The sequence below is a fragment of the Eublepharis macularius genome, chromosome 3 (genome assembly GCF_028583425.1).
Source record: "Eublepharis macularius isolate TG4126 chromosome 3, MPM_Emac_v1.0, whole genome shotgun sequence".
Taxonomy (NCBI): Eukaryota; Metazoa; Chordata; class Lepidosauria; order Squamata; family Eublepharidae; genus Eublepharis; species Eublepharis macularius.
Window position 1 is genome coordinate 158,662,091 of NC_072792.1, and position 26,468 is coordinate 158,688,558.

The window sequence follows — 26,468 nt, forward strand, 5'->3', positions numbered from 1 at the left end:
TGTCTGCAACCTTGTCCATACAGAGCTCTGAACTGGAACAGGGCCAGACAAATTGCTCCCCTTTCTACGTCATTGATAGGAAGACATGCCTAACCTGATTCTTACACCTGTAAATATTTGTTGTTCTCGAGGGATCATGAATCTTTTGCTTTGCATTGGGTTGGTGACCTTAGCTCAGATGGGTTTTGATCTGAAGTGGTATCTGAATGGGAAGATCTGTCTTCTCCATGATCTGTTGTTAATGAGATCTAAGAAAGGTCTGAAGTGGTCTTGCCTATAGACGACCTCAAAGGGTATTGCACTGTAGGTAGCAACTAGCAAACCCATCAGTTTCAGCAGTGTTGTGAGAAGTGATTTTGCACTCTGATGACAGTCTCAGTCAGCAGTTTGGTCTTCCTGACCTTTTCTTTGGTGAGGGATAGAAAAAACCCTTTTGGTGACTGTGATCTAACCCAGGTGTTCAAGCTTGTAGGAACTGAATGGTGAATTGAACGTTGTGGTGAGATTTTCTCGTGAACCAATCAGGAGATCATCTGGGTACAAGTGAACATGAATACCCCCTGTCTCTGAAACGTATGATGGGGTTGATCATGAATTTTGTAAATACTCTTGGTGTGATGGACAGGCCAAAACAGGATGGCTCAGAACTGCCAATTTTTAATTTTTTTTTTAAAACATAAAATCTTAAGGTATTTTTGATGGGCTGTCAGAATTGGTACATGGAGGTATCTCTCTGTGAGATCTGTAGATGTCATGTGTTCTTCTGATTGATTTGTCACTGCGACTGAGCACAGAGTCTCCATTCAGAAGTGATATAATTTGATAAACTTGTTCAAAAAACTTGACATCTAATAACACCCTCCAGTCCCTATTCTTTTTAGGGACTGAGAAGAAGATTGAGTAGACCCCTTTCTGGAGGGCAGCTTTCAAATTGTATGGAATAGCCTTGTGAGACTATGTGTAAGGCCTGCCTGCTTGTCAACCTAAGCTTGATGGTAAAGAGTAGTTGGCCTCTCACGGGACAGCTAGCAAGTTCTGTCTTAGAGATCTGGGTATTAAGGTCGATCTCTTTCCCCGTGTGGAGAACTGTCTGTTTGATCTTGGGAAAAGGTAAGCATTATCCCCACAATACAGCTGGAGAGCTGGGACTGAGAGGACTGGTTTATTCAAAGCCATGCAGCAAGTTCATGGCAGCAGTGAGAATTGAACCTGCAGAGTACTGCATCACTGTTCAGTTATTTAACCACTGTACTACAAGTGCGGTCTTGAAAAGACCCCCCTTATTAAAGGGTTGCCTAGATTAACCTCAGGATGGCCATTTGGAATCTTGTCTGGACCTTAGTAGTGTGTGTTATGAATAAAAGGCTGAGGGCCAATGGATCTCCTCTCAGATTGTTTGAGTGTTTTTGGCAACACATTCTTCTGTCCTAGGTCTCAATCTAGATCTTTCCCAGGACACCCCCAAATAGCTTGTCTCTCTAAAAGAGGTAAGCCAGGACGATATTTTTAGAGTGTGAATCTGCTGGCCATGCTCTTACTCAAGTGCGCCAGCTTGTCACTGCTGTCAAGACCATAATCCTAGAAGAAAAAGGTAAATGTATCCAGGATGATGTCTGCCATGAAGGTATTGGCCCTTACATTTCTGTTTGCCCCTTCAATGGGGGCAGCTATTGTTGTACAGGAGGAGTTGGATCAGTTTCCAGATCCATACTCCTGACACTCTTGAGGCAATTGCTGTAGCCTTAATAGCCATGGTCACGGCCTCGTGAGCTCTTGTTAGCATGGCCTCTCTCTTCTTGTTTAAGTGGTCTCTGACTGATCCTTACCCATCTTCTGACCAGAGCCCAGATGACTGAAGACTAGCCACTGGAGGTTCCACTGCAGGTACCTGCAACAACTCATAGCAAAGAAAGGTAGTGAGTACAGTTTGTTTTTTGGGGGGACCAAGTTTGGGGATTATTAATTGGCTTATGGTGTAGAAAACTCAGCCTTGAACCTTCTCCACAAATATTCTGGAAATGGGAGGACCTTTTCTGAGGAACCTTCACTAGGAAGTGACTCGTTTCCCTGGGTTGGATTTGGTATTCCCAGTCTAAGGGTCCTACTCCCCCAAGGCTAATTTTTACAGATCTAAGGCTGAGAATGTCTTAGGTGTAAATACTGGCAAGACCTCAGATTCTGACAGCTGGACTGACTGTTCTGGTAGGGATATTTCTTCCTTTTCCACATCTGAAGGACTTCATCCTTCTCCCTGTCATTACAAACTCTATCTGAGGGCGATCCCCCTGCTCCGTGGGGATCCCTGACTGATAAACGTTACAAATTGCCTTATTCTGACTCAGACCATTGGTCAGTGTTATCTCCTCAGACTGGCAGCAGGACACCAGGGTCTCAGGAAGAGGTTTTTCTCCTCATCTACCTAATCTCTTAAACTGGAGTTAATGGGGAACAAACCTGGATCTTTTGCATACAAAGCAGAAGCTCTTCCACAGAGCTACAGCCTTACTCATGGAGGGAGGAGGAGGTAGACACCACACCACTATTTCCTCTCTCCTGGTTAGTCTTAAGAGTTAAAAGGTTCAAAGACACCGGCAAAACTGCGCCCTTTATACATTACCCATCTGACAGGGAAAGGCAGGGCTAGATCCTGTTGTAAAAGCAGGGCTAAATCCAAAGGGGAAAGGCCTGCTGTAAAATCTCCAGCCAGGAGATTGGCATGGGCACATTCACATGGAGCCAGGGCTGAGGAGACTTCTGGAATCTTTATAGGGCCAAAGTGCTTCTGACTGGTAAAGTAACAGGATTTCCTCCCTCACAGTCAGTCTAATTGCTGACAGGAATTCTGGAGGTATAACACGCTTGGGGGAACACTTACATGGCCCTCCTGGGCTTGTCGGCTGGAGCTCTGGGTGTCTGGATTATGTTTCAGCCATGTTTCTCCTGCCAGGAGATTGGCAAGTGCGTTGCATTGTTTCCCGCCAAAATTGAGCTCCACCAGGTGGCGCTGTTCTTAGCTGGCTGGCTGAGGCACGTTGTTTTAACAAGCTCCCTCTGTGGAAGATGGAGCTGTTGAGAGGCCTGCGTCTCTTCCAAGGCCATTTCCTTGCCGGGCGACCCATACAGCCTCAGAGGCATGCTGGTGCCGGCTGGGCCTGTTCCCGCCATCAGTAGGACGGCACTCCATGGGAACAGCCCATATTCTCCTTGCCAGGGAACCCATACAGCCTCAGAGGCATGCTGGTGCTGGCTGGGCCTGTTCCCGCCGCCGGTAGGACGGCTCTCCGTGGGAACAGCCCAAATTCTTCTCCATGAAGCTTTCCTCAGAGTCCGATGACTCTCTAGAGACCATCTCGTCCTCTTCTTTTCTTTCTTTGGCAAGAGGAGTAAAAGAAGAGGAAATAGGAGAGTAAGGTAATGAAGTAAGTAAGGAGTAAGGTAAAGAATGATTTGAGGAAGAAGAAAGATAAATAAGAGATAGAGAGAAAAAAGGAAGCAGAGCTAGTCTGCTGCAGAACTGCTCTCCCTGGAGGCAGGAACAGAACTGAAGAGAGGGTGGTCCCACAGGCTAGACAGGAAGAGGAAGAAAGTTAGTTCCTGCCTCCCTGATTGGATGGTGGGAATCACCCAAGATGTCCTCCGCCTCAGAGGGAGAACCACTTTACCACTATAATTTTTAGGGCAGTTCGTTTGGTTCATTTCTCTGCAGACATCCTGGAGCCAATCAATCTATTCCCTGGGCAACAGGACGATGGACTTCTGCAGGCTTTCTGCAACCCTGGGAACACCAATGTCAGCCCTCCAAAGCTTCATAGGCAGCTCTGGCTGCCAACCAGAGAGCTCCCATTCTGCTCTCAGAGAACAGGAGTATATAATCCCCAGCTCCCAGGCAAATGATTTCCGTTTCCAGCAGGCGGTTAGAAACTGTTGTTGGGTTGTCAGTCACAGAGGGCAGTATCTGAAGCTTGTGCTCGAGATTCTGGTGCTTCAGCGCTCAGAACCACCTGCTTCTGTTCCACAGCCAGACTCCGGAGCTGAGCCTAGTGGGTTACTCATCTGAGGAGTCTTATTATTTTGAGCACCTCTCTCGGTGCCAACCTCAGGGGCCAAGTCTAGTGTGTTCCTGTACGGACTCACAGAATACTGTTATATATTATACTTATTAATAGTATCATTATTATTTAGAGCACCTGTCTCTGCTGTAAAGGTGCCTGGGTGGTGGGTCAGGTCTCTGACCCCACCCCAGTCTTTGTGCCACTACCATCCTCAGGGACCAAGCCTAGTCGGTTCCTGTGAGGACTCACAAAATACTGTAATATATACTACAGTTATTAACAGTATTATTATTTAGAACACCTGTCCCGGCTGGGAAGGTGCCTGGGTGGTGGGTCAGAGCCCTGACCCCACCCCAATCTCTGTGCCACTGGCAGCCTCAGAGGCCAACCCTAGTGGGTTCCTGTGAGGACTCACAGAATACTATAATATTATACTTCTTATCAGTATCATTATTATTTAGAGCACTTGTCCTGGATAGGAAGGTGTCTGGGTGGGTCAGGGCTCTGGATCACTCCCTGTCCTTTCCAAATGTGAATGCAACCCCCACCCCCAAAAGGGGAATTTTAACTTCATTCCCCATGGGTCCTCCTGTCCCCTAGTCCACCAGTACTCCCCCCCCCAGCTGTATTCCAGCAGAGGAACTCAGTAATCCATAGCTGAACCCCCACCCGCCTTTGGGAATTCCTTGCCACTAGACTATCAAGGGCCTCTACATCTCAATCGCTTGCAGATGCAGCCACCCATATAACCCCCCACATCCCATCCCCTACTCATGAGTCCCCTCAACAATCACCCACCTTGTTACGGAGATGGATTTTGCTTGTGGAAGGCTTCCCTCTCGGCCACCCTGTTGGGGAGATGGACTCTGGTCGATGCAACTCTCACCCAGGGCTCTTTTTCTGTTTCCCCCAAGAACTTTCTTTCCTCTAAAAGAAGATTTTTGTCTTTTCTTTCCGTCCTTTCAAAGAACATTTCTCCTCAAAGACTATGTCTTTCCCCCCAAGGTCTCCTTTCCCCCAGGACTGACCTTCCCTCATGGATCGCCTCTGTCCTTTCCCGTACAAGAACACTGCTGTCTCCTCAAAAAACATCTACTCCTTCCCCCGCAAGATTAATCTCCTCTCATAGATTGTCTCTGTCTTTTCCTTTAAAAGAATGTTCCTGTCTTCCCAAGAACATCACGATTGTCCCCTCGAAGAATACTTCTATCCCACAAAGACTGTCTCCCCAAGAAGACCCCCCCTCCTCCGAGGAACATTCCCCCTCCCAAGATTTCTGTTCCCCCCAGCATCAGCGCTTCCAGCCTCCCACCCACATACATGCCCTCACCATATCCGTTCCCCCAAGACTCACCCATCCATAGGGGAGATGGAGTCTGGGCATTGACACCCGGAATCCACTCTCTCTCAGGGATAGTGGGATTTTGGCTGTGGCTGCTTCTCTCACACATATGAATACCTCCCGCCCATGACTTTGCCTCACCCCAGGAATCGTCATTTCCACCCTTCCTGTCCATGTCTGCCTCCTCATGAGCTGTGTCCCTGCATGACCCAAGATCCACCTCATAGCACAAAATCGATCTCACAGTGCAACAGCAACACCCACTTCATGAAACAACATCTACCCCACGGCACAACACATCTACCTCATCATCTACCTCACAGACTGTAAGGACCCTGCCAAGATATTTTTTAAAAATTCCACTGGTTGCTTTAATGATTTATTATAAAAATCCAGTTAAAGGTATAATGAAGACTTTGTTAGGAATGACACATTATCAACAAACAGTAGTACATGTAGTTCAAAGTACTGGCCCCCCTTTCTGAGGGTTGGGCATTCGGCCTGTGAGAACCTAGGCACTCAAGGTCAACTTGTCAGTGCTTCAGGCTAAACATCCTCTGTAAGGGAAAAGAAACTGCCGCTGTCTTATCCCCCGAAAAAAGGAAGGAGGAAAGTAGATGCCAACTTCCTGACATAGACGAACATCTACTTCTTAGCACAACACCTACCTCATGGACAGGCATCCACCTAAGCAACCTTACCTCCTCCAAAATCCACCCATACAAACACGCTTGTTTGACTGCTGCACTCATTGTTTCCCCAACTACAACAACAATGCCCCGAATGAGGAGGCAGGCAGGCGACTGCCTCCAATGCCCATGAACAAGGAATGGCCACCCCCAGAATTTATGTCTCCAACGGGGAGGTGTGTGAGTGACCGCCTCCCAGGCACCAGGGGGGTCTTGACTGAGGACCAGTAGGTGTCTTGAAGGGTTGGGCTTTTGGGGGCTGAGGTGCCGGGAGCTGCCACTCTCCGTCTCCTCCCTCCTCTTCCACCTTCTGTCTCCTCCGCCCACTGTGGTCGGCCTGCAGCCTCCAAACCACCTTGCAGAGGTCTTGCCTCCATTGGTGGAGCTCCTCATTATGGAATGCAATGCTGACGTGCAATGGAGACCTGCTGATGCCTGGCTGTCTACATCTACCTCCATCAAATTTTTGTCCCCCACAAAACCCTTACTTTCACCCTCCTTTCTCCATCTATCCCCTCAAGATATCTGTCCTCCAAGAATCCTGTCTTTGTCTCCCCATGGCCATGTCTGTCTCCTCATGAGGACCTCTCCTACTAAGAATCAGTGCCTCCAGCCGCCCCTCCCCCCTCAGATGGGGAGACAGAGTCCGGTTGGGGCAACTCTTACCCAGGATCCGTTTCAACATTAAAAGGATTTTTCCTTTCTGGCTTCCATGCTCCCCGTCCCTCACCCATCCCGTTGGGAAGATGGTTTCTGGGTGTGGCTAGCTGCTCCTACCTTCCAAGGCCTTCCTTGCATCCATCCTCCCCCCGTCTACCCCGCTGGGGAGATGGATTCTGCTGGTGAAAGGCTTACCTCTTAGCCACCTCATTTGGAAGATGAATTCTAGCTATTGTGGCGACTCCCACTCAGGGTCTGTTTCCACATTAAAAGGCTCTAGCTTCCAAGCGTCCCGTCCCTTGCCCACCCCATTGGGAAGATTTCTGTTCCCCCAAGGTCTCTTTCCCCCCAGGATTAACCTCCCCTCATGGACTGCCTCTGTCCTTTCCTGTACAAGAATATTCCTATCTCCCCAATAACATCTCCTTGACTGTTCCCTCAAAGAGTACTTCCGTCCCCATTCCAGAATGGGGGTCGCCATTCCGTTCTCAAAGGAAGATTCTCTAACTCCATCCCGTTTTCAATGGAACTTTTTGGTGCTGCAATGTATTTCAATGGAGCCAATACAAGTCAATTGGCATTTGTGATTCCCATTATATCTAATGGAGCTCCAAGCCTCTCCCATTGTTTTCAATGGGCCTTCTTGTCATTCGTTTGAGTATATCCCCCCAGGAGCTCTCATTCTACTCTGCCAGCTGTTATTCCAGTCCCAGAACGCTTCTGCTATTGCCAGGGGCTCTCATTCCACTCTGGGGACTGTCATTCTAGTCCCAGAACACTTCTGTTACTCCCAGGGGCTGTCATTCTACTCTGTAACCTGTCATTCCAGTACCAGAGCACAGATTCTGTTCTGAGGGGCTGTCATTGCACTCAGGGGGCTTTCAATCAAGTCCCAAAGGCCTCCTCCTACTCCTAGGGGCTATTATTCCATTCTGGGGCATGTCATTCCAGTTTCAGAACATTTCTGCTATGGCCAGTGGCTCTCATTCCACTCTGACAGCTGTTATTCTAATCCTAGAATGCTTCTGCTATGACCGGGGCAGCCACTCTGGGGGCTGTCATTCTAGTTCCAGAACACTTCTGCTACTCCCGGGGGCTGTCATTGCATTTGAGGGACGGTCATTCCAGTCCAAGAACACATCTGCTACTCCAAGAGGCTGCCATTCCACTCGGGGCTGCCATTCCATTCCACAAACACTTCTGCTACTCCCAGAGGCTCTCATTCTACTCTGCAACCTGTCATTCCAGTACCAGAGCACAGATTCTGTTCCGGGGAGCTGTCATTCCAGTCACAGAACAGTTTATCTGGTCCCAGAGATCGTCATTTTATTCTGGGGACTGTCATTCCGCCCCCAGAGCAGTTTAGCTGCTCCCAGGGACCATCATTCCACTCTGGAGACTAGCCCCAGAGCAGTTTTTCTGCTCCCAGGAACCATCATTCCACTCTGGGAGAGCATCGTTCCAGCCCCAGAGCAGTTTAGCTGGTCCTAGAGACCACCATTCTACTCTGGTGGCCGTCATTACTGCCCCAGAGCAGTCTATCTGTATCTCCATAACACATTTTCATTGCAACTTTTTGGTGCTGCAATGTATTCCAATGGAGCCAATGCACGTCAATTGGTATTCATGGCTCCCATTACATCTAATGGAACTTGCCTGTGGGCACCCGTTTTGGGGGGCTATAACTCAGACATCCAAAATCCAATCTTCACCAAACTTGGAGGATTGCTGGAGGAGAGAGCCTGTTGAAAACTCCCTGTGAATTTGGCGTATCTGACTTTCAAGGGGACCATTCTAGGGCCTCAGGAAGTGACGAACCGCACAAACTAGTTTGCAAACCGGGCATGTTCGTGAAATGCAACGCACCACAACCTGCCATTTTCCCGGTTCGCGCCCATCTCTAGTTATGATAGTTGATCAGGACACCATACTTGCCTTGTTTCACATGATGCTAGGCCTTCATTAACCAATAGGCGATTAATGCTACAAGACACATTTGGTAATGCTGGGACACTTTCATACAGCTCAACAGATAATACATTGTCAGGTGATTTCTCTAAAAGAGATGAAAGAGGCTGAAATTCAAATGCCCAAGAAAACAAGACTAGTCATCCTTACACCCAGAACAAGAGGGAGAAGACCAGAGGGCAGCTATCACTACCGGATCATTATTGCTATCATTAGTAAGTGTTTCTTCTATTCCCATTTCAAGATTTTTGCTTGAATTTTAGAAGGCCAAGCTCAATGCATTTTTGATTTACTGAATTTAACATTATTATAATTTATGAAGACCTTTGCTGTTCAAACGGAATTTTAACTCAAATCTGAACACTTAACTAATCCTTTAAGAAACAAATCTCTTAAATTCAGAAGAATGATTTCAAATAATTTATCTGAAAACCAATGTTTAGAAGGTTTGAAATTCACATGAATGCTTATCTCAAGTTGTCTTTACAATAGTTCTCTTATTAGCCCTTCTCACTGTTTGTGTACTTTTAATTGCTTTAAATACTAGAGATGGGGGGGGGGGAGAGAAGGCTGTAATGTTTGAAATGTTCCCTGCTTTGGGGGCTCAATTTAGGTGGAAAGGCAGTATAGAAATGTTTTAAACAGTTTAGGTCAAGCAACTATGCCTTGGAGTCACACTGCAGGATTTGTGGCATTGCCAGCTGGATGGGGATCAAGTTCTACTAAACTGAGTATAGATGAGCTTTTCTCTGCCCGCCCCCCACAACTTAATTAATTATCCCACTGAACAAAGGAGGAAAGAGGTAAGTCACTTACCAATAAAAAAGCACACCAGAAGTTTTTCTTGAGTCATTTCTTCAAACCTGTACTTTGACTCGGTACTCCACTCGTTTGTTCCTTTACATGGTTCTATATGGGCCAGCTTGCACCTGATGGCCTGAATGATTAATTTATGGTAACTTTTAGGGAACTTCAGGGAATTGCTTACTCACTGGACTCGTAATCTGATAAAGGGAGCTTTGACTCTTGGAAGCTTATACCCTGGAAATCTTGTTGCTCTTTAAGGTGCTACTGGACTGTTCTATGGCAGACTAACACAGCACCCACCTGAAACTATTTACATTGGACTTCCAGAGGTCTACAATGTAAGTGACAATCACTTTCACTTCCAAGGAGCTTCAATCTTGCTAAAGGATTAAGTACTCCATCACCAGGCCCTACTGCACTTTAACATCCATCAAAAGCACCTTGTTCGGGTCTTTCATGTAGAATTACAACAATCCATTCTAGTGTTCCTGGGAAAGGCTTCTCAGGGGGATCACAGATATCATCCATAACATTTTGAGAAAATACTGAACGTTGTAAGGTACTTTGTAAGAATTGTAAATCAACCCAACATCCATCACAAGCTTAAACAGAAGGAGCTTTGTCAAAAACCTGTAAGATTTTTAAAAGGACTTATCTACTGATACCAGAATCTCTAACATACCTTTGCTGGGGTGGCTAAAAACTCATCTTTTATCTTGCGCATGTCTTTCACATTTATTTTGGCAGTATTTCCATAATCTACATATTTTACTTCAGCTTTTCGATGGCCCGGAAGTCCTTCAGAAAATATGATGAGGTATGGGGAAGTTGAAATGTAAAAGAGTAGATGATTATGAACGATGTTTGTGTGCATCCCACACCAACAGGTATTGCTTTTAAGGTATTACAGACATGCCAAGTGCTTAAGGCTAGCAAAACCAAAATATTTAAGGCAACGTTTTTTATGTCTCAGTATTCCTCTCAAACTGCATCATATTAACATGCAGCATTTCTTATTCTTTTTCCAGTAACCTCTATCCAAGATGCTGATATAGGCAGAAGTCATATTCAATAGCAGACAATACTGAGCATGAAATAACAAGAGAGCATTTGAGAGGTTCATCTCAAGAGTTCTGATTCATTTACACATTAGTTAGGAATTTTTCATCAATTTCCAACAAGCTTGTATTGCCCGTTTTACTAAAAAAAAGAAACGGAGTAGGCATTAAAACCTACAAAGTGTAGTAGTTTTTAAAGCATTTTAGGGCATTTCTAAGTAGAAAGAAGGGCTATAAATATCTGTGTAACTGAGTCATTCCACTTAGAACCAGATCAACTTTTCGGTGTCCAAAGACAGATTACAGAGATATCACTAATATTTTACAGTTTTGCATCCCTCTTAAGTTTACTCAAGTTAAATCTCTCAGATTTTAACAAGGTTTGTTTCTAAGTAATTGTGAACAGTCTGTAACACACGAGTGCCTCTTGCCGGGTACTCTCTCTGCATTCCCTCACCCCCACCCCCCACCACAGGGCCTAAGCTCTGCGATAAACAAGGAAGGCTCATTCACTGTTGCTCCTTCTGACTCCCTGGAAGTCAGAAGAACCTTTTACTCCGAGTAAACCCTGGCAAGGCCACCAGTTATCCTCTTGCGGGTTAAAGGGGTGGGATACTCACAAGTAAAGCAATTAAGTTTGGAAAAGTAAGTATTTTACTAAACAATTTAATTCAATAATCAATTAAAACAATTCCAGTGCAAATCTCAGCATTTCTGAAGCATAAAACAATAAAACAAACTTTGCTAGATGTTATAGCTATTACCTGGAGCTGAATTGTTCTTTAGCGCCTTTGCACAGATAGTCTGAGTAGCAGCCAGGCAACTTACAAGCGAGGTGACAAAGCTCTCTTATTGTTGCTATTGTTATCTTATGCTATGCTATCCTGGTTAGATCTCAGGCCAGTTATAGGCTTCAGGCTCGCATTGACCAATCAGGAAGCTAGTTTCTGGTAAATTTCCAGAACACCGACATATCTGCTCTTTACTCCCCCCTTCCAACACTAAAAGCAGGCTGTATCTCTGGCGGAAATGGCCTTGAGTTGTTAATTGGAAAAAAATGTCTTTTAATTAGGTGCACTGAATTAGTAGAACCGAGTTCTTAGCTGTTTTATTAACTCATGATGCTTTGGTGCATCACATAGTCCAACAAAAATGTTGTCACCCCCACTTATCATAAACTTAATGGATTGGGAGTCAACCCAACCAGCAGTCCCCAAGGAAGTACGCTGTGAATTAAACTGTAGGAACTCTAATCTAAACAAATTTCATGATCTGCCAAGTGCTGATGATTAAGTTATCATAATTGAAATGAATGGTCTTGATGCAAGGCTGTAAAGTACTGCAATACATCACTAAATGTTACTTCTATTTGCTATACTGAAATGGAAGATCATATACAAGAGGCTCAGAAAAGAAGACAGCAAGATGCAAGAAAGAAAAAGGTTACAGCTGTTACAAACTTATTTGCTGGAAGGGGCAATCAGATCTCCAGCTGCACTGAAAGGGCAGAGAGGCAGTTATAGGGTGATCCATGGGAAAATCCAGGCAGGCGGCACGCCTCTGTTAAATCTTTTCTCTGCTAGATCAGTATTTTGCCTCAGAGACACTGAGGAAGAAGCTACTTAAAACCCAGTGCGTGTGGGGTGGGTGGGTGGGGTAGCCTCTGATCTGTAACTGGAAACACTGGGTTTTGTGAGAACTGTAGATTAAAAGCCCCAAATTGTCACTGGTCCTAACCAGGGAATAATCTCCAGACTGCGATCCTAACTGTGGTATGCCCCTTTATTCAGTCCTGAAACCCTGGAGGCAATGAGCCTCAGTAAGCTTAACTATCTATTTTTCCTCCTTAATTAGACATTCATTTATTTATTTACATTATTTATAGTCCACCTTTCTTATTTGAACTCTAGGTGAATTATACAGACTAAGTCAGTACAAACAAAAAGTGTTTGATCCTTGGGGAAAGAGGGACCACAGGGCCAGGGATGTACATGAGAAGGTCAAGTAGTCCAAACACTTGAGCTTGCATGTCTTTTTTAATCAATGCCCTTCTACCAACAAAGTTCTTTCAACAAAACCCTGGCACTCTGACAAAAAAAGGAAACTGACAAATTCAGACCAATTTGTACGCCACATTGCTACGCCTGTACAACAGTCTTAAGTGAGCTACAGATTAAGTCAATACAAACAAGAAACATTTGATCCTTGGGGAATGTGAGTGGAAATACACATTGCAAATTGCTTGGGAATGCTCAAGTACAGAATTAAGTGGTTTGGCTGTGAATCAGCACTCTACTGGTTTGAATCCCACTACTGCCATGAACTCAGTAAGTGGACTTGGGTAAGCCACTCTCAGCTCCAGCTCCCCAGCTGTACTACGGGGATAACACTAACTTGTTCATTGCTCTGAGTGGAGCACTGATCTGTCTAGAAGAGCGGTTTATAAGCGCAATGATGATGATGATGATGATGACGTGGTCTTCAATTCACATGGAGGCTGTGTCTTGCTTGGCACTCGTGCATGCTGCTTTCACAGGAGCTCCCTTTGTGTGATTGCATTTGCAAGTGGGTAAGAGTGCCCAATCAGGAGGGCAGAGCTCCAATTCAGCTGTTTTCGCTGTGAGACCTCACTGTGTCAAAGATCTGCATTTCAATGAATGGATGTGGGAGGTGGGAGACGCTGGGAATTTGGCAGTTGTAAACAGCCTGGGATACTTTTAGCAACTGAGGAAGAACTGGTATCGATCATGTGAATGTACTCATGTGGAACAAATTGAAGTGTGACTATGCAAGCAAGTGCATGGGAAGTTGGAGGGGGGAACACATAAAATGAAGTTCATTTGAGTATCCCTAGATACTTTTTAACGCGTATTTCCACCCAGAGACACTCGTCTTATTCAAACTATTCCAGCCCATATGAGATCACAGACAACTAAGCTATGCAACGACAGAACCATTCCTACAGGAGGAGATCCAGAAAGAAGAAGGGGAGACAGATAGGGAGGGGAGCTCAACTTCTTGCGTTCACACACACACACACGCCAAGGTTTTACCATACTGTATAGGTACAATTTCAGTAACTGGAACTTCTCTAGTGGTGACGGCTACTCTTGTTCTGATCCAGTTGGGCAACAAAAGCAAAAACTAGATAAAGTTTTCCCTGAACTACCAGCTCCTTGGTGAATTTAGCTCAGGTGCTGAGCCAAGGAGTAGGCGGAAGGGAGCCAGCTGACTGCTAGGTCATGGAGGCAGAGTTAGTGACAACAGCCTAAAATAGGGCAAGATAGGAAAGCTTAAGCCACCATCCACATTGAGCATTTTATGATACAACAGCTGCCAAACTGCAATAAATCTACAAAATAGTTGTGTGCGCTTCTACCCAATGCATACACACTTCAGTCATAACTACCAGATACTAGGGAAAAGTCTATTTTTGTAGCTTCTTTTTCTGGAAATGGTTCTAACATGACACAAACAGCATACTTACCAATGACTTGGGCTCTGTACCAAATTCCATCTTCAAATTTTGCGATGCAGGGTTGACCCTGAACCGGACACAGGATTTCCAAGTTGTCTCCACTTTCACTTTTATAAACCTCTTCAATCTTTTTCAGAAAAAATGCAAATTCTGGGCCTTCTACCTATCATGTTGGAAAAATTCATTCTTATGAATGTTAACATTTTGTTTAGCATTCTATCTGCTGCACAGAACAAACTTATGCAATCCTTTACATCTGTGAAACGAAGGGTAAGGGGAGAGAAGGGGCACCAAGCAGGGGGATGGGTTTGGCACATGAAGATCAGCTGGCAAGGCAACCAAAGTTAAGTTTTAGTGGGAAGGGAGAGGTAGAAATGTATGTATCACTGTTCTACTCCTTTAAGTCAAGCCACGGATATTAACTGAAGGGAATCCTCGGGCAAATAGGACTGGTTTAAGGGGAAATAAAAGCATAATGATATATCATCCCAATCATCTAATCAAGTGGCTAACAGATTGTGAAACTAGGTCTGTATAAGACTAGAGTGAACGGTGGAAAAGTTAGCAAAGCTGATAAGGTTGCATAGCAAGAGTGGCAACAAGACCTAACAGTCTTGTAATGGACAGGTTGGGATCTGTAGCTAAACTGGGTATCTGGGAAGTAGGCCTCCAAGAGATGACAAGATGAAAACTCCAGAGGTCTTGCACAGGTGAATCTTGTCTAATAATGACTGAATGACACAGATGACAAGTAGTGACAGATGGTTTGAAACATGCACCAACCAGATGTGACAGCTGCCCAAGCTGGGAAGAAGTTTTGAAGGTACCCGCTCGCTATAGTTTTGCTGGGTTTCCCCTCTGACTTGTGAGCCACAGGAGAACAGTACTGTAGGTAACCAGATGGGAATATGGGCCTACTTCAGAATAGTCTGCGGAACTTGGCATCACAGGACTCTCTAAACCTGAACTGAACGAAGCTCTAAAAAGGGACAAAAAAACCAAATCCAGGTCAGATGAACTGACGGTATACCTTTCTAGAGGCCACGGGCATAACCTTCCTATTACCTTTTGTTTCAATAAATGATCTCTGAAAGTGACACCTCCAAAGTTTCCTTATCCGGAATTGAACGAAGGTCTATATTCCAATGTTTGAGCAAGAAATTGACTACTACATTGGCTGCCATACAGCAGTCCCAAACTGCATAGCATCTCAATTGAAGTATCATATGAAAGCTGATACCCTCTTAATTTTAAAGATTACATGGTATTCTTGCTGGAGTGGTATTGCAATCACAGAGGACTCATCTATCCAAAGCTCTAGAGAAGGTAGAATTGGAGAAAAGCTATGACAGACAGCACAAAGGTCTTGTGCTTCTTTAGCAAGGCAAAGTTCTTTCTCCTATCTCTGGGGACACTCGCATTGTTTACAGATAAATAAAACAGCACCAATCTCAATGTGAAGTCCTGGGAGACACCAATGCTCTCCTTCCTCAAAAGCAAAAAAAAACAATTCTCATTCTGTGCTTCCTCTTTTTAAAAGAATTACCATTCTGTGAAAGAACACATCCTTTTACCCCATGACACTTTGTCAAACACTTTTTAGGAGTACGTATAAAATGCCCAACTTGCCCCTCTCTACATTCTTGCTGATGCTCAAGAATGTTAAGAGGTTGGTTGGTAAGGCAGGATGTCCCTTTGCAGAAGCCACGCTGAAACCTTTCATCATGACTTACTCTTTTATGCATTTAAGCAATTTGGTCTTTAGCTTAATTTCTGTCCTGGTTAAATTAATGTAAAGTGTTGTTAGTATTTCTGCAATTTTCTAGATCTTCACTGGGCTGGGGCAGCAATTGTGAACTTGCTTTTCCCCATGTTTCTTTAAGTCCTTATACTTTATAGTAAGGATGAGTGGATTTCTGCAGTTCTACTGTGTTTTAGGCTCCATAACTCCTCACTTTTGGGAATTCAAGGCAAAGGCACTTGATAGCTTATGAACTGACAAAGCAGAACACCACGAGTAGAGAGGTGTCTGTAGTCTCTGTAGCTTGGGAGAAATTTTTAAAAAGGCAAATAGAACCTGAAACAGGTCAGCCTACTGAACTGGAAGTTAGGATTTGATTCCACAAGATGGACCCTTATACAACTGAGAAGTCCAATTAATCAAACTTTACAGTCACCTACCTTTTATAACAGGTTCATTCCAAGTAAGAAGTTTTTCAAAGCACTTGAACAAAAGAATTAGCAAACAGATTAAATTGATTGAACACTTACTATCTGAAGGTAAAAGTCACCAGGGCTATGGACGTAACTAACAACAATGGCAGCTTCTGTATTTTCTTCGGGCATCACAGGTGGGCAGTACTGCAGTGGCACAGAATTTTCTGACTGGTCAGCAAGTTCAGTGCGAAAGCTATCAAAAGAGTTCAAGATTAAAACACTGAAGACAGGTGTGGAAGAAAGCAACCTTCAACTGAAGTGTCTAACCAAACTCTAGCAGGAATGTTTTGAAGTATAAAAAGAAACCACCAACATACCACTGCATTTTAGGATAATCGAGAATTTTAAAAAAACAGAGAACAGTAGCAAGCAGAGCAGAGAATCAAAAACCAGAAACAGAACAGGGAAGCAGCGCGCCATCTGACTCTCCCACAGCAGCTCCACAGCCAAGGGTAGAGGCAAAATGTACCTCACCATCTTGGAGCCAGAGGTGCCTCCTTGGCTACTAGTCAACCATTTCTTCCCTGAAAAAACCCTGCCCTGATGAATATAAAGGAACACACAAAAAGGCTTAACACAGTCTGTCTGTCCTGATGCTAGCATCAAGTCAGATGTATTTATGAATGCGCTCCTCGCATCCTTTTAAAGTAACATTATGTTAGAAGGATAAGGAATGTATTGGGGGTTACAGTGCATTTCTCTATTTGGATACTTTTAGTAGGAGCATACTTATTTTACGTGTGCTCAGAACAGCCTTCCTGGATTAGAAAAATATTCAAAGCTTTTAATGACACATACCTGGCTAAATCCATAAAAACCAATGCATCTCTGAGGGATACTGGCATGTCACTGCTTATTTTGTTAGCTGGAGGTTTCATCAGATCTACAACAAGAACACCTTCCTCTTCCTTGAACACTCTCATTTGCACAATTTTATTATTTACCATTTTCAGAAATTCTGTTCTTGCCGTACTACTCCAACCTCCGCTCTGTTATAGAGAGAGAAAAAAAGCACATTTTTGGTATCCAAACTACCAATGGCTAGAAGAACTGAAAAACTGAACACAGCAACCATACTCAATATAGAGGAGGAAAGTGTGCAGATCTCTCTTGAACAGTAGCAAGCAAACAAACCTGTTTCTTTCAAATCTGCAAGCATTACATACATATGAAAGATTGACAAGCTAGTAGTTCAGAAGAATAGGGGTGTGCAGCAAAAAAAGATTTGGTTTTCCCGATTCATAATTTACGAAGCGGGAAAAAGAGTTAGAAATAAGCAATTTCTGAAGCAGCAAGACGCTTTGGAAATTGCTTATCGGGCCGCTTCAATATGCTCCGTAAAGATTCAGAGCACACTGAAGCTTCCCTGCCCCTGCAGCTACCTCTTCACCTGATGCTGGGGAGAGGGGGGGAATTCCCTCATCTCCCCGGCACTGGGTCAGTGAGAGGTGGTGTGGCAAGTTTAAACTTGCCCCGCCGCCACTGCCGCCTCTTCACCCGATGCCAGGGAGAGGGGGGAGGTCCCCCTGTCTAGCCAACATTAGGTGAATGTGAAGCAGGATGGCAAGTTTAAACTTGCTGGGCCGCCGCTGCCTCCTTCAACTAATGGCGGGGAGAAGGGGGAATTCCTCCATGTCCCCAGCATCAGGTGAATGAGTGGCTGTGCAGCAAGTTTAAACTTGCCGGGCCGCCACTGCCTTCTTCACCCAATGGAGGAGACGGGAAATCCTCCATCTCCCCAGCATCGGGTGAATGAGTAGCGGGGCGGTAGGTAAACCTACACTTTTCTAGCTGCTTGCAAGCAGCAAGAAACGTGTAGAAGATTTAACTTCCCACCCAGCTGCTTATTTCACCCCATTGGAGGGGGAGAAGGGGGTTCCCTCCTCCCCCTCCCATCAGGTGAAATAAGCAGCCGGGGGGGGGGTTTAAACCCCCAACCAGCTTGCTTCACCTGTGTGGCGGGGAAGTCACTGCCAAGCAGCTGAAGCTGCACAGCGGCACGGAAATAAGCATTTAAACCCTGGCCGGCTTGCTTCACCTGCGTGGCTGGGAAGTCCCCACCAAGCAGCTGAAGCTTGAGTTTAAATGCCCTTTCCCTGCTGCTCCGCAGTGGCACAGAAAGAGGCATTTTAACTCCTTGACCCGAAGCTTCCCGAAGCAATACAAATCGCTTTGAGAAGCTTTGATTCGAGGTTTCTGAAACAGGCCCGGCATGCTGGGGCTGTTTTGGAAATCTCGAATCTTTGCAAATTGGGTCCGATTCGGGTATTTGTCCCAAATCGGAAACCCAAATCGTACACCCCCGGGGAGAGGTCTATCAGAATACTAAATGAAAGAAGCATCTTTAAAACCCCAATATCAACATCTCTTAGTCACACTAGCTCCCAAAGTGCAACAAGACAAGTGAAACATCAGTGATGTTGGAGGGCCTTCAATTTCAGGGGCCATTTTGGCTGCAATGGGAGAGGGAGGCAAGAAAGGTAGCTCCTTTAGCACAAATCCCTTTGCCCATGGTAATCCTTCATTGAATCTAAACCATTTTCCCCACCACCCCCAAGAAATAGGACTGTTTGCTCTAAAAGCATTATTCTTTTGAGTGTGCATTCAGTGCTGACATATATAGAACTTGCACAGACCTGAAAAGTGGCACAATAGAATTTTTTTAAAAACTGAAGAACTCTGGCATCTTCACCCTTATCACTCCGTCCATGGACTGAGATGATGACTCGTGCCTTGTTCTCAATTCCACCTACTTGCAGGCAGGATAACCAAAGATACGTTCTAGTAATAGAGTTACTAGTTCTGAGTTAGAGAGAGGAATGTATAACTGCACAGATCACTCAGAGAACAAGTAAGGAACTCTGTTTTATTCTTTGTAGGTTCCAAGTAATCCCATACATAAGTAAATTAGCTAGCTCACTTTAGATCAGAAGACCATTAGGTGAACGGACTACTCTACAGGAACCACAAGGAGGAATGTTTTGAATTCATACCAACTGGAAAGACCAAATCTCTGACCTACAACCAGTCTGCCTCTTGATGAAAGAACTAATTATATACTTGGGCATCAATCTGATATACCGGTTAATCCTTTTCTTCTTGTGCAAAGAGGCACCAAGCAAAACAATGTAAATCTGATAGGTATGACATGTTTTCAGATTATACTTCTTACTTACTGAATGCTTGGGAACAATGTCCTTCAAGGAGCACTTCAGCGCTAACTTATTTACACCTCTAAGTTGTGCTTCTATAAGAAAATCAGGTATCCTTACGACTGAGCACAAGTCTTCTGTCACTACATATTCTAGAGCAGCATGCTCTGGATTCAATGCAACTTCACTGGCAAACCTGTGAATGGGGGTGGGGGGGTGGGAAAAGTTATTTCTCACTTTATCACCAGGGTATATATTTTAATATAAACTTGCACCCTGCCATACATACCAACAATATGATGCAACAATGCGTTTTCCAGCCCGTGGGATCAACGATGTTTAAACCCACCTACTAATGCATTATTCCACTCTTCATGCCTGCAAATTTGTAGAAGGCTTGAAACTGGCATTGCTTCTCAGCAGCCTACACTAGTCAGAGGTTACCAACTTTGGAGACCCAGAGGGAGAACATGACAATTTGAAAATCCCGTCACACTCCAAGATCCAAGCCTCCAGGACCTCATCTGGCAGATTTTCTCATCCACACCTTTTCCATTAATGGACACAAAGCTGCTCTCAGCATCCCATCCTTGCATGAGCATTTTCTGACCAGGCCATTGGGGGGTGGGGGTGTTTACAAAGTTATATTTTTCTGCTCATGTGGGGGAAACTCCTACTGCAACCTATGGTTTTCCAGCCTTGTCATCCATACAGGGGGAACCCAGTTTTCCCACTGAATCTAGTGATACTGCAAATACTCTGCATTAATTTTAAAGAAGTAGAAAATTATTCATACCCTGAAATAGTTAATGCTTCAGAATGTCCAAAGTCAATAAAGAATACACGCATCATCGCAACGTCACAAATTTTGTATTTTGTTGGACCACAGGGTTTCCCCTCGTTTGTATTCTGCTTCGGAATTAGTTCAATAATTGTTGCACGGCACCACATTCCATGCTCTTTACTTTTAACAAAGACCCTTGCACCTGAAATAAAGGGGTTTTTTTTTTAAAAAAAGGATTAAAAACATCAAGCACTTTCAAGACACGGCTTTCCTTGAACAGCTGCCATATTTAAAGTTCAAGCACTGAAGAATGAAAGCTAGTTGTGGATTTTACAAGACACTGCATCCAAAAGGGCAAGCTTACTTACTGCATAGCAAATGGAGAGATTAAAATGCTTCAGCACAAAATGTGCTTTAGCTTCAGAATCCATCTAAATGCTGACGTGCAAAATTGGAACTTGACACACCTCACTAACTTCCGCTCCAGTTTTAACTGCAATACAAACTTCTTAGTACAGGACTGAATATTGACTATACTGAAATGAACAATTTATCACACTGTTTCTAGTGAGCACTGAAACATGAACAGTTACTTAGAAACTTTTAAGAGACATTACCTAATTCCAAGATATCTGTAGGGGATGTATTCTTAGTATTACAAAACTGCTTCAGGATTTTTTCCAAATGAACTAGCATTTTCTTTTGTGAAAGCATCCGGACATAGAAGTGACAAGGATTTACTACACAACTGACAAAAACCAATTCTGGTGCGTCTGTACAGGATAAAGCAAATTGAAAAATCTATTATAAACCATCTTGAAAACAAGGCTTAAGTTTGAGAGAACACTGCCAAGCACGTATGTAAAATTCTTCCTTTCGTAGCAATATATGAAGAAGTGACACTAAGGAATGAGCTTACATAGCTGTTCTACTACAGATCCAAAATGCTATTTCTAGAAATTCTGTGTGACGAATTTTATACTATTACAGACAGCACGCTCAGACCACTTATGCAGATTCTTCATTTCAATTTCATGGAGCTGCACGTGGCTTTTTAAAAGACAGCATCCTATTGCGAATGCTATCTTCATCCACGATTAACTTCACAGGTATGTATGTACAGCTAGAACATTTCCCAGCAAAAAGGAAAACAGAGATGTTCAATCTAAGCAAGCCTGTATCTCTAACAGTAATTATTTCTTACTTCTGTGAACACATGCAAACATACATCACCGTTGTTTAAAAACTCAGGCCATTTCTACATGCCCTTAAAGGGATGGCCCACTCACCAAACGCTGGTGGCTTCCCCCCAGGAATCCAGAGGTCTCCATTTGCAAAACAGTTGCGGGACGTTTGGCTTCCCGTTTTTTGGTGCCTTTCTGGGAATGCACTTTCTGTGGTCACAAAAAAGGCGCCGAAAAACGGAAGCCAAACAGCCCACAAACATTTTACAAAGTGAGATGCTGCCAGCTTTCCATGAGTGAGCTGTCCCTTTAAGGGTGTGTGGAAACAGCCTCGGTCAGAGGTATTCAAACACTGATACTTGAAGATGCACCCGACTGGTGATCCCCAGCCCAGTAACTTTTTTTCATTATGCAAACCTTGCTGATTTCTATCACTTAACCATTATGCGTGTTCAAAATGTAATTAGTTTTTAACGAGGCTAATTAAATACCTGCTTTCATTCCAAATGGTACTGGCCGTTTATGGACAAGTTTCCTCTGATGTGTATCTTCAGGATATTCTGCAGAACATGCTTTTTAAAAAAAGAGGTCATCACTCATCAGTCCAAAATTAAATAGAATAATTCCCATGCTATCAAATCAATTGGCGTAAGTACTACCCACCAACAAACCACAATAGCAAAGCAAGAGATAGTTTCTCAGAAATACCAGGAGTCAAGACTGCCAAGAAACAACACCTGGCAACTGGTAACACTGTCATCCAGAGAAGTTTACATCTCAAAGAGTTGCTGTGTTGCCTGTATTACTTGTTGTATTTTAGAACATTTCCACTATACTTTTCTACTTGGGGTGGTGGAGAATGCCATTAAGTCATAGCTGACTTATGGCAACCCCTGGTAAGGTTTTCATGGCAAGAGATTAGCAGAGGTGGTTTGCCACTGCCTGTCTCTATGACCCTGTTCTTTGCTGGAGACTGCCCATCCAACTACCAACCAAGGCCAACCCTGATTAGCTTGAGATCTGACGAGACCAAGCTTGCCTGGGCTATCCAGGTCAAGGCACTTTTCTACTTAAAAGTACACAAACCCACTTTCTAAAATCCACTATACAAGAGATAACACAAAGCTAGCATTAGGACTATAATTATTCAGATAAAGAAAGGTAGCAGCAACACTAAACAGAACTAAAAGATGCATGGATAAACATATTAGGAGACATCTACCCTAGCAGATGTTAATGTAGTTTAACCATCTATCCATAAAACAGTTAGGTCTACATGGTAGATGAAGCATGAAGATCTGGCAAGAAGCTAAAAGTAATTCATATTACAAGGCAGATACACTGAAAAGATCCTCACTTCTTAGCAGGTAAATGTATAATTGTTAGCCAATCCAGGGTACCTTTATGCAGTTACATAGAAAGGAATTCCATAGGTGGGACACCACCATAGCGAAACTTCCCTCCAGTAGCCATGTCATCATGTTAAATTGAGCCTGAAAGAGCTCAATTTAAGAGCGTGTGGATTTTCTTTTTTAACCCTAGGAAATATGTTCCCTACGGCCAGCCTGTTAGCCACTTGGCTTCCACATTCTGGACCAGGCAGAAGTTTCCAGTCTTCAAAAATACACACATACCCCGCCTGAGTGCATTATGCAAAAGTCTAGCAGTGCATCTCTTTCTGAGTGAAATAAAGCCGACTTAACGACAGGGAAGATTTCGGTTTGGGAAGATTTGTGCAATGTAAATAGAGGGAGACCTAACAAGCATGAACACACTCACGTCAGCCACATCACTACAGACTCAACATTTCATGAAATGCGAGTTTTTGAAAAAGTGTAGTCACTTTTTTCGAATATTTGCATTAATACAGAATATGCTTGGAAGAACACAGTTCATTAGTTGATGAAAAGCTTCATGTGCATCTTGTTATTTAATGAGAAGGAGCCATAGCTCATTGCTACTGTGTCTGCTTTGCATGCAGAAGGCTCCAGGTTCAGTCCTTCGTGTCTCCAGTTAAAAGAATCAGATAGCAGATGTTAAAGACCTCTCTCCACCTGAGAGCCTGGAGAGCTACTGCCAGTCTGAGTGGACAAGACTAACCCTGACAGACCAATAGTCCAATTCAGTACAAGGCAGCTTCATGTGTGTTCAATGGAAATTATTTTCAAGTACATTATACTTGTGATGACGTATCCAACTACTGGCCAACATAAAACCTTACCCTAAACAGTGCAGAAGCAGACTGTACCAAAAAGCCAGACTGCATCTTCAGAAAGCAATTATAAATTAGGAACATTAAACCATGCTGGTATCAGTATACCATGAGGTAGGGATGCTAGGGCCCAGAGCTTCTGGTTAGTAGGGCTCAATATCATGGACTCACATCCATCCACTTTCCTGCCACTTGTTTGTGCGCCTTTTCCTGCCCATTAACTTGCAAGCATGCCTTCACCACCCATACTTCCAACTTCACGTGCACACAAGTGATACACAGCAATGGAACTCCTGGCTGCCCCAGTTACCAGCTGCACACATCAGCCAAGGAAAAGGCATGAATACGGTGCATGGGAGGTACTGGGAGGGTGGAAAGGAAGGCGTAAGGGGGCTCCAGTTTGGTGCAGTGGTTAAGTCAATTTGTTGTGGGGATAATAACAACATACTTTTTAAACCGCTCTGAGCGGGCGTTAAGTTGTTCTGAAGGGTGGTATATAAATCGAATGTTGTTATTATCCTGTTGGTGGACAGAAGAGGGCTACTCATGGTCTCTCTCCTCAACCCTGGAATTGGCACTGTATCTATTTTTTTAAAAGTGCAAGGAAACTGGCCTTGCCATTACGTTGCAAGCTGTATGGTAAGAGTGCTACTCACTTCCAGGATCATCTTCAATAATTTCTTCAATTATGACATCTGGTGTACATACTGTCTGAGGCAAGTCAGCAAGACACTTCTGAGTTGGTAACAGAGCTGTTTTCTGGATTTGGGTACCACTGTCATCAAGAGGGACATCATATTCTTCTGCAATGATCTCTGTATCATTTGTTTCAACCAAAAGATCATGGTCTGTTTTTGCTCTAGGTGAAGTGCCACTTTTGACGCCTTGTTCCATACTGCTTTGTTTCAAAGAACTATCTCCAAAGCTGTATCTAAATTAAGAAATGTATCCAGAAAAGGCTGATCTTGACAAAAAATATAGAGGATGAAACGCACTACAGAAATAGTGAAGTGATTTGGGCATTTTAAGGTGCACACTTAACGTCCTCTTAACAGAACCCTAAAGATATGCAACAACACCAAACTTGAAAAAGCTACATACGCACATTAATATACATAGCTATTATGGAAAGGTGAAATAGTTAATGAAAGATCAACTTATTATGGTTAGGCTTCAGTAGAATGATGCCCTGTGCTGGGAACCATGTAGGTGTGAGCAGCAGATGTTAAGAAGGCACCACATATGGCCTTAAATCCTACTTCAAATTTGTCTGACTGAAAGCACAACAAAATATTCAGTTTTTTACCTTTTCTTTAGACTTGAAGCCAGGGGTATCCAACATGGTCTCCCTGGGCGCTGTAGCACCCACCAAGTTGGTGGGGCCTGGTAGGGCTCTTACCCGGCAAGGCTTCCAATTGGTCACTGGAGATTTGATTGCTATGCAATTTTTTAAAAATATTGCTTTGGCAGCAGCAGCCACCACAACAGAAGGATCTTCGCTGTGTGAAAGCAAGCTATGGCAATCATTTTGTGAATGGCTCTGCCCATTACACTGTGACAGAATTCCAAAGATGCCTGCAGTCTAAAAAGGTTGGGGACCCCTGCTCTAAGACATCAACAAAGACCAGTTTTTTCTAAAAAAAAAAATACTATACAACACTAACTTAACATTTTCTAAACGATTTAAGTATTGACTGCGCTGAAAAATCATGTGATAAAAATCTGTGGACAGTTTGAGAGCAAACTATTCCAAAGGGGCAGCCATGTTAGTCTGCCATAGCAAAACAAAAACCCAGTGGCACCTTAAAGACTAACATATATTCTTCTGTTTACATCTTTCTAGTCCATTATTCACTTAACTGTTCTTGTGTTTATTCCAAAAAATGCTTGAGTAGAAGTGCCACACATTTAAGTTACTGCACAGAAGCACACCAGACACCAGTTTTCTTATTAAAAAGGCTTATACAACAAAGATAAAAAGGAACTTACATATCAGTCTTATCAAAATGAATTTTCCCCATCTTTTCAAACATGGAGGTACTTTTATCACCATCTATGTAAAATCTGGGTTAGAAAAAACATACTGATTACATTTTATAAGGTGCTGAAATTCTCTGCATTTGTTTTATTTACTTCATTTATACCTCACTATTCCCCTCGATGGAGACGCAAAGCGGCTTACAACATTCTCCCTTTCTCCACTTTTATCTTCAAAACAACTCTGCGAAGTAGGATAGGCTAAGAATGTTTGACATGTTCAAGTTCTAGCAAACTTCCATAGCAGAGTGAGGAATCAAACCTGGTTCCTCCAAATTCTTGTCTGACACAAACCACTATACCACTCTGGTTCTCTTAATAAGCACCTTCCCATAATATTGCTCATGCAAATTAAGGTGATTCCTGCCAATCCCCATCATGCTGGAGCCTTGACAGCCACCTAATGCTATTCCAGAATTTTCCAAGACTGTCAATAGGTTTTGGGGGGGGGGGGGGGGAAGAGATCAAGAGCTATTTGATACAATATACTTAAGATCTCATTTTTATATTGGTAAAGAATATTCCATCCATGCTCCGTATGTCACACCTATAAACAGAAATATGATTTTATCTTTTTGGAACCAGAGCAAGCATAATAGCAGATCATGGGCAGTCTGGATACACTTTTATAACCACAGGAAGCTTTTAGAACTACAAACAGTTGAAGTTTTTGGTCTAAATAAATTCAAGTTACTTTTTTTTTTTAGCAGAAATTTTATTTTAAACAACAGATATAAAAACATTTAAACCAGCCTAAAAGTCACCTTATGCCATCTGCCCACAGGTGTTCTTCCCCCGGTGTCCAGACTCAGACTACCCCAAAGCTCT

At 43.6% G+C, this 26,468-nt stretch overlaps 1 protein-coding gene across 1 annotated transcript in view; it reads right to left on the minus strand.

Moving 5' to 3' along the window:
• RNF17 (ring finger protein 17) overlaps positions 1 to 26,468 on the minus strand; it is an 87,614-nt gene that overhangs the window by 56,219 nt on the left and 4,927 nt on the right. The window contains exons 4-16 of the mRNA XM_054974446.1: positions 25,593 to 25,667; positions 24,260 to 24,534; positions 21,883 to 21,951; positions 20,825 to 20,980; positions 20,220 to 20,409; positions 19,448 to 19,619; positions 17,070 to 17,260; positions 16,326 to 16,464; positions 14,064 to 14,217; positions 10,201 to 10,316; positions 9,528 to 9,648; positions 8,679 to 8,799; positions 4,851 to 4,979 (exon numbers count right to left, since the gene is read on the minus strand). Coding sequence (XP_054830421.1) covers positions 4,851 to 4,979; positions 8,679 to 8,799; positions 9,528 to 9,648; positions 10,201 to 10,316; positions 14,064 to 14,217; positions 16,326 to 16,464; positions 17,070 to 17,260; positions 19,448 to 19,619; positions 20,220 to 20,409; positions 20,825 to 20,980; positions 21,883 to 21,951; positions 24,260 to 24,534; positions 25,593 to 25,667 — 1,908 coding nt within the window. The remainder of the gene's footprint in view (positions 1 to 4,850; positions 4,980 to 8,678; positions 8,800 to 9,527; positions 9,649 to 10,200; positions 10,317 to 14,063; positions 14,218 to 16,325; positions 16,465 to 17,069; positions 17,261 to 19,447; positions 19,620 to 20,219; positions 20,410 to 20,824; positions 20,981 to 21,882; positions 21,952 to 24,259; positions 24,535 to 25,592; positions 25,668 to 26,468) is intronic.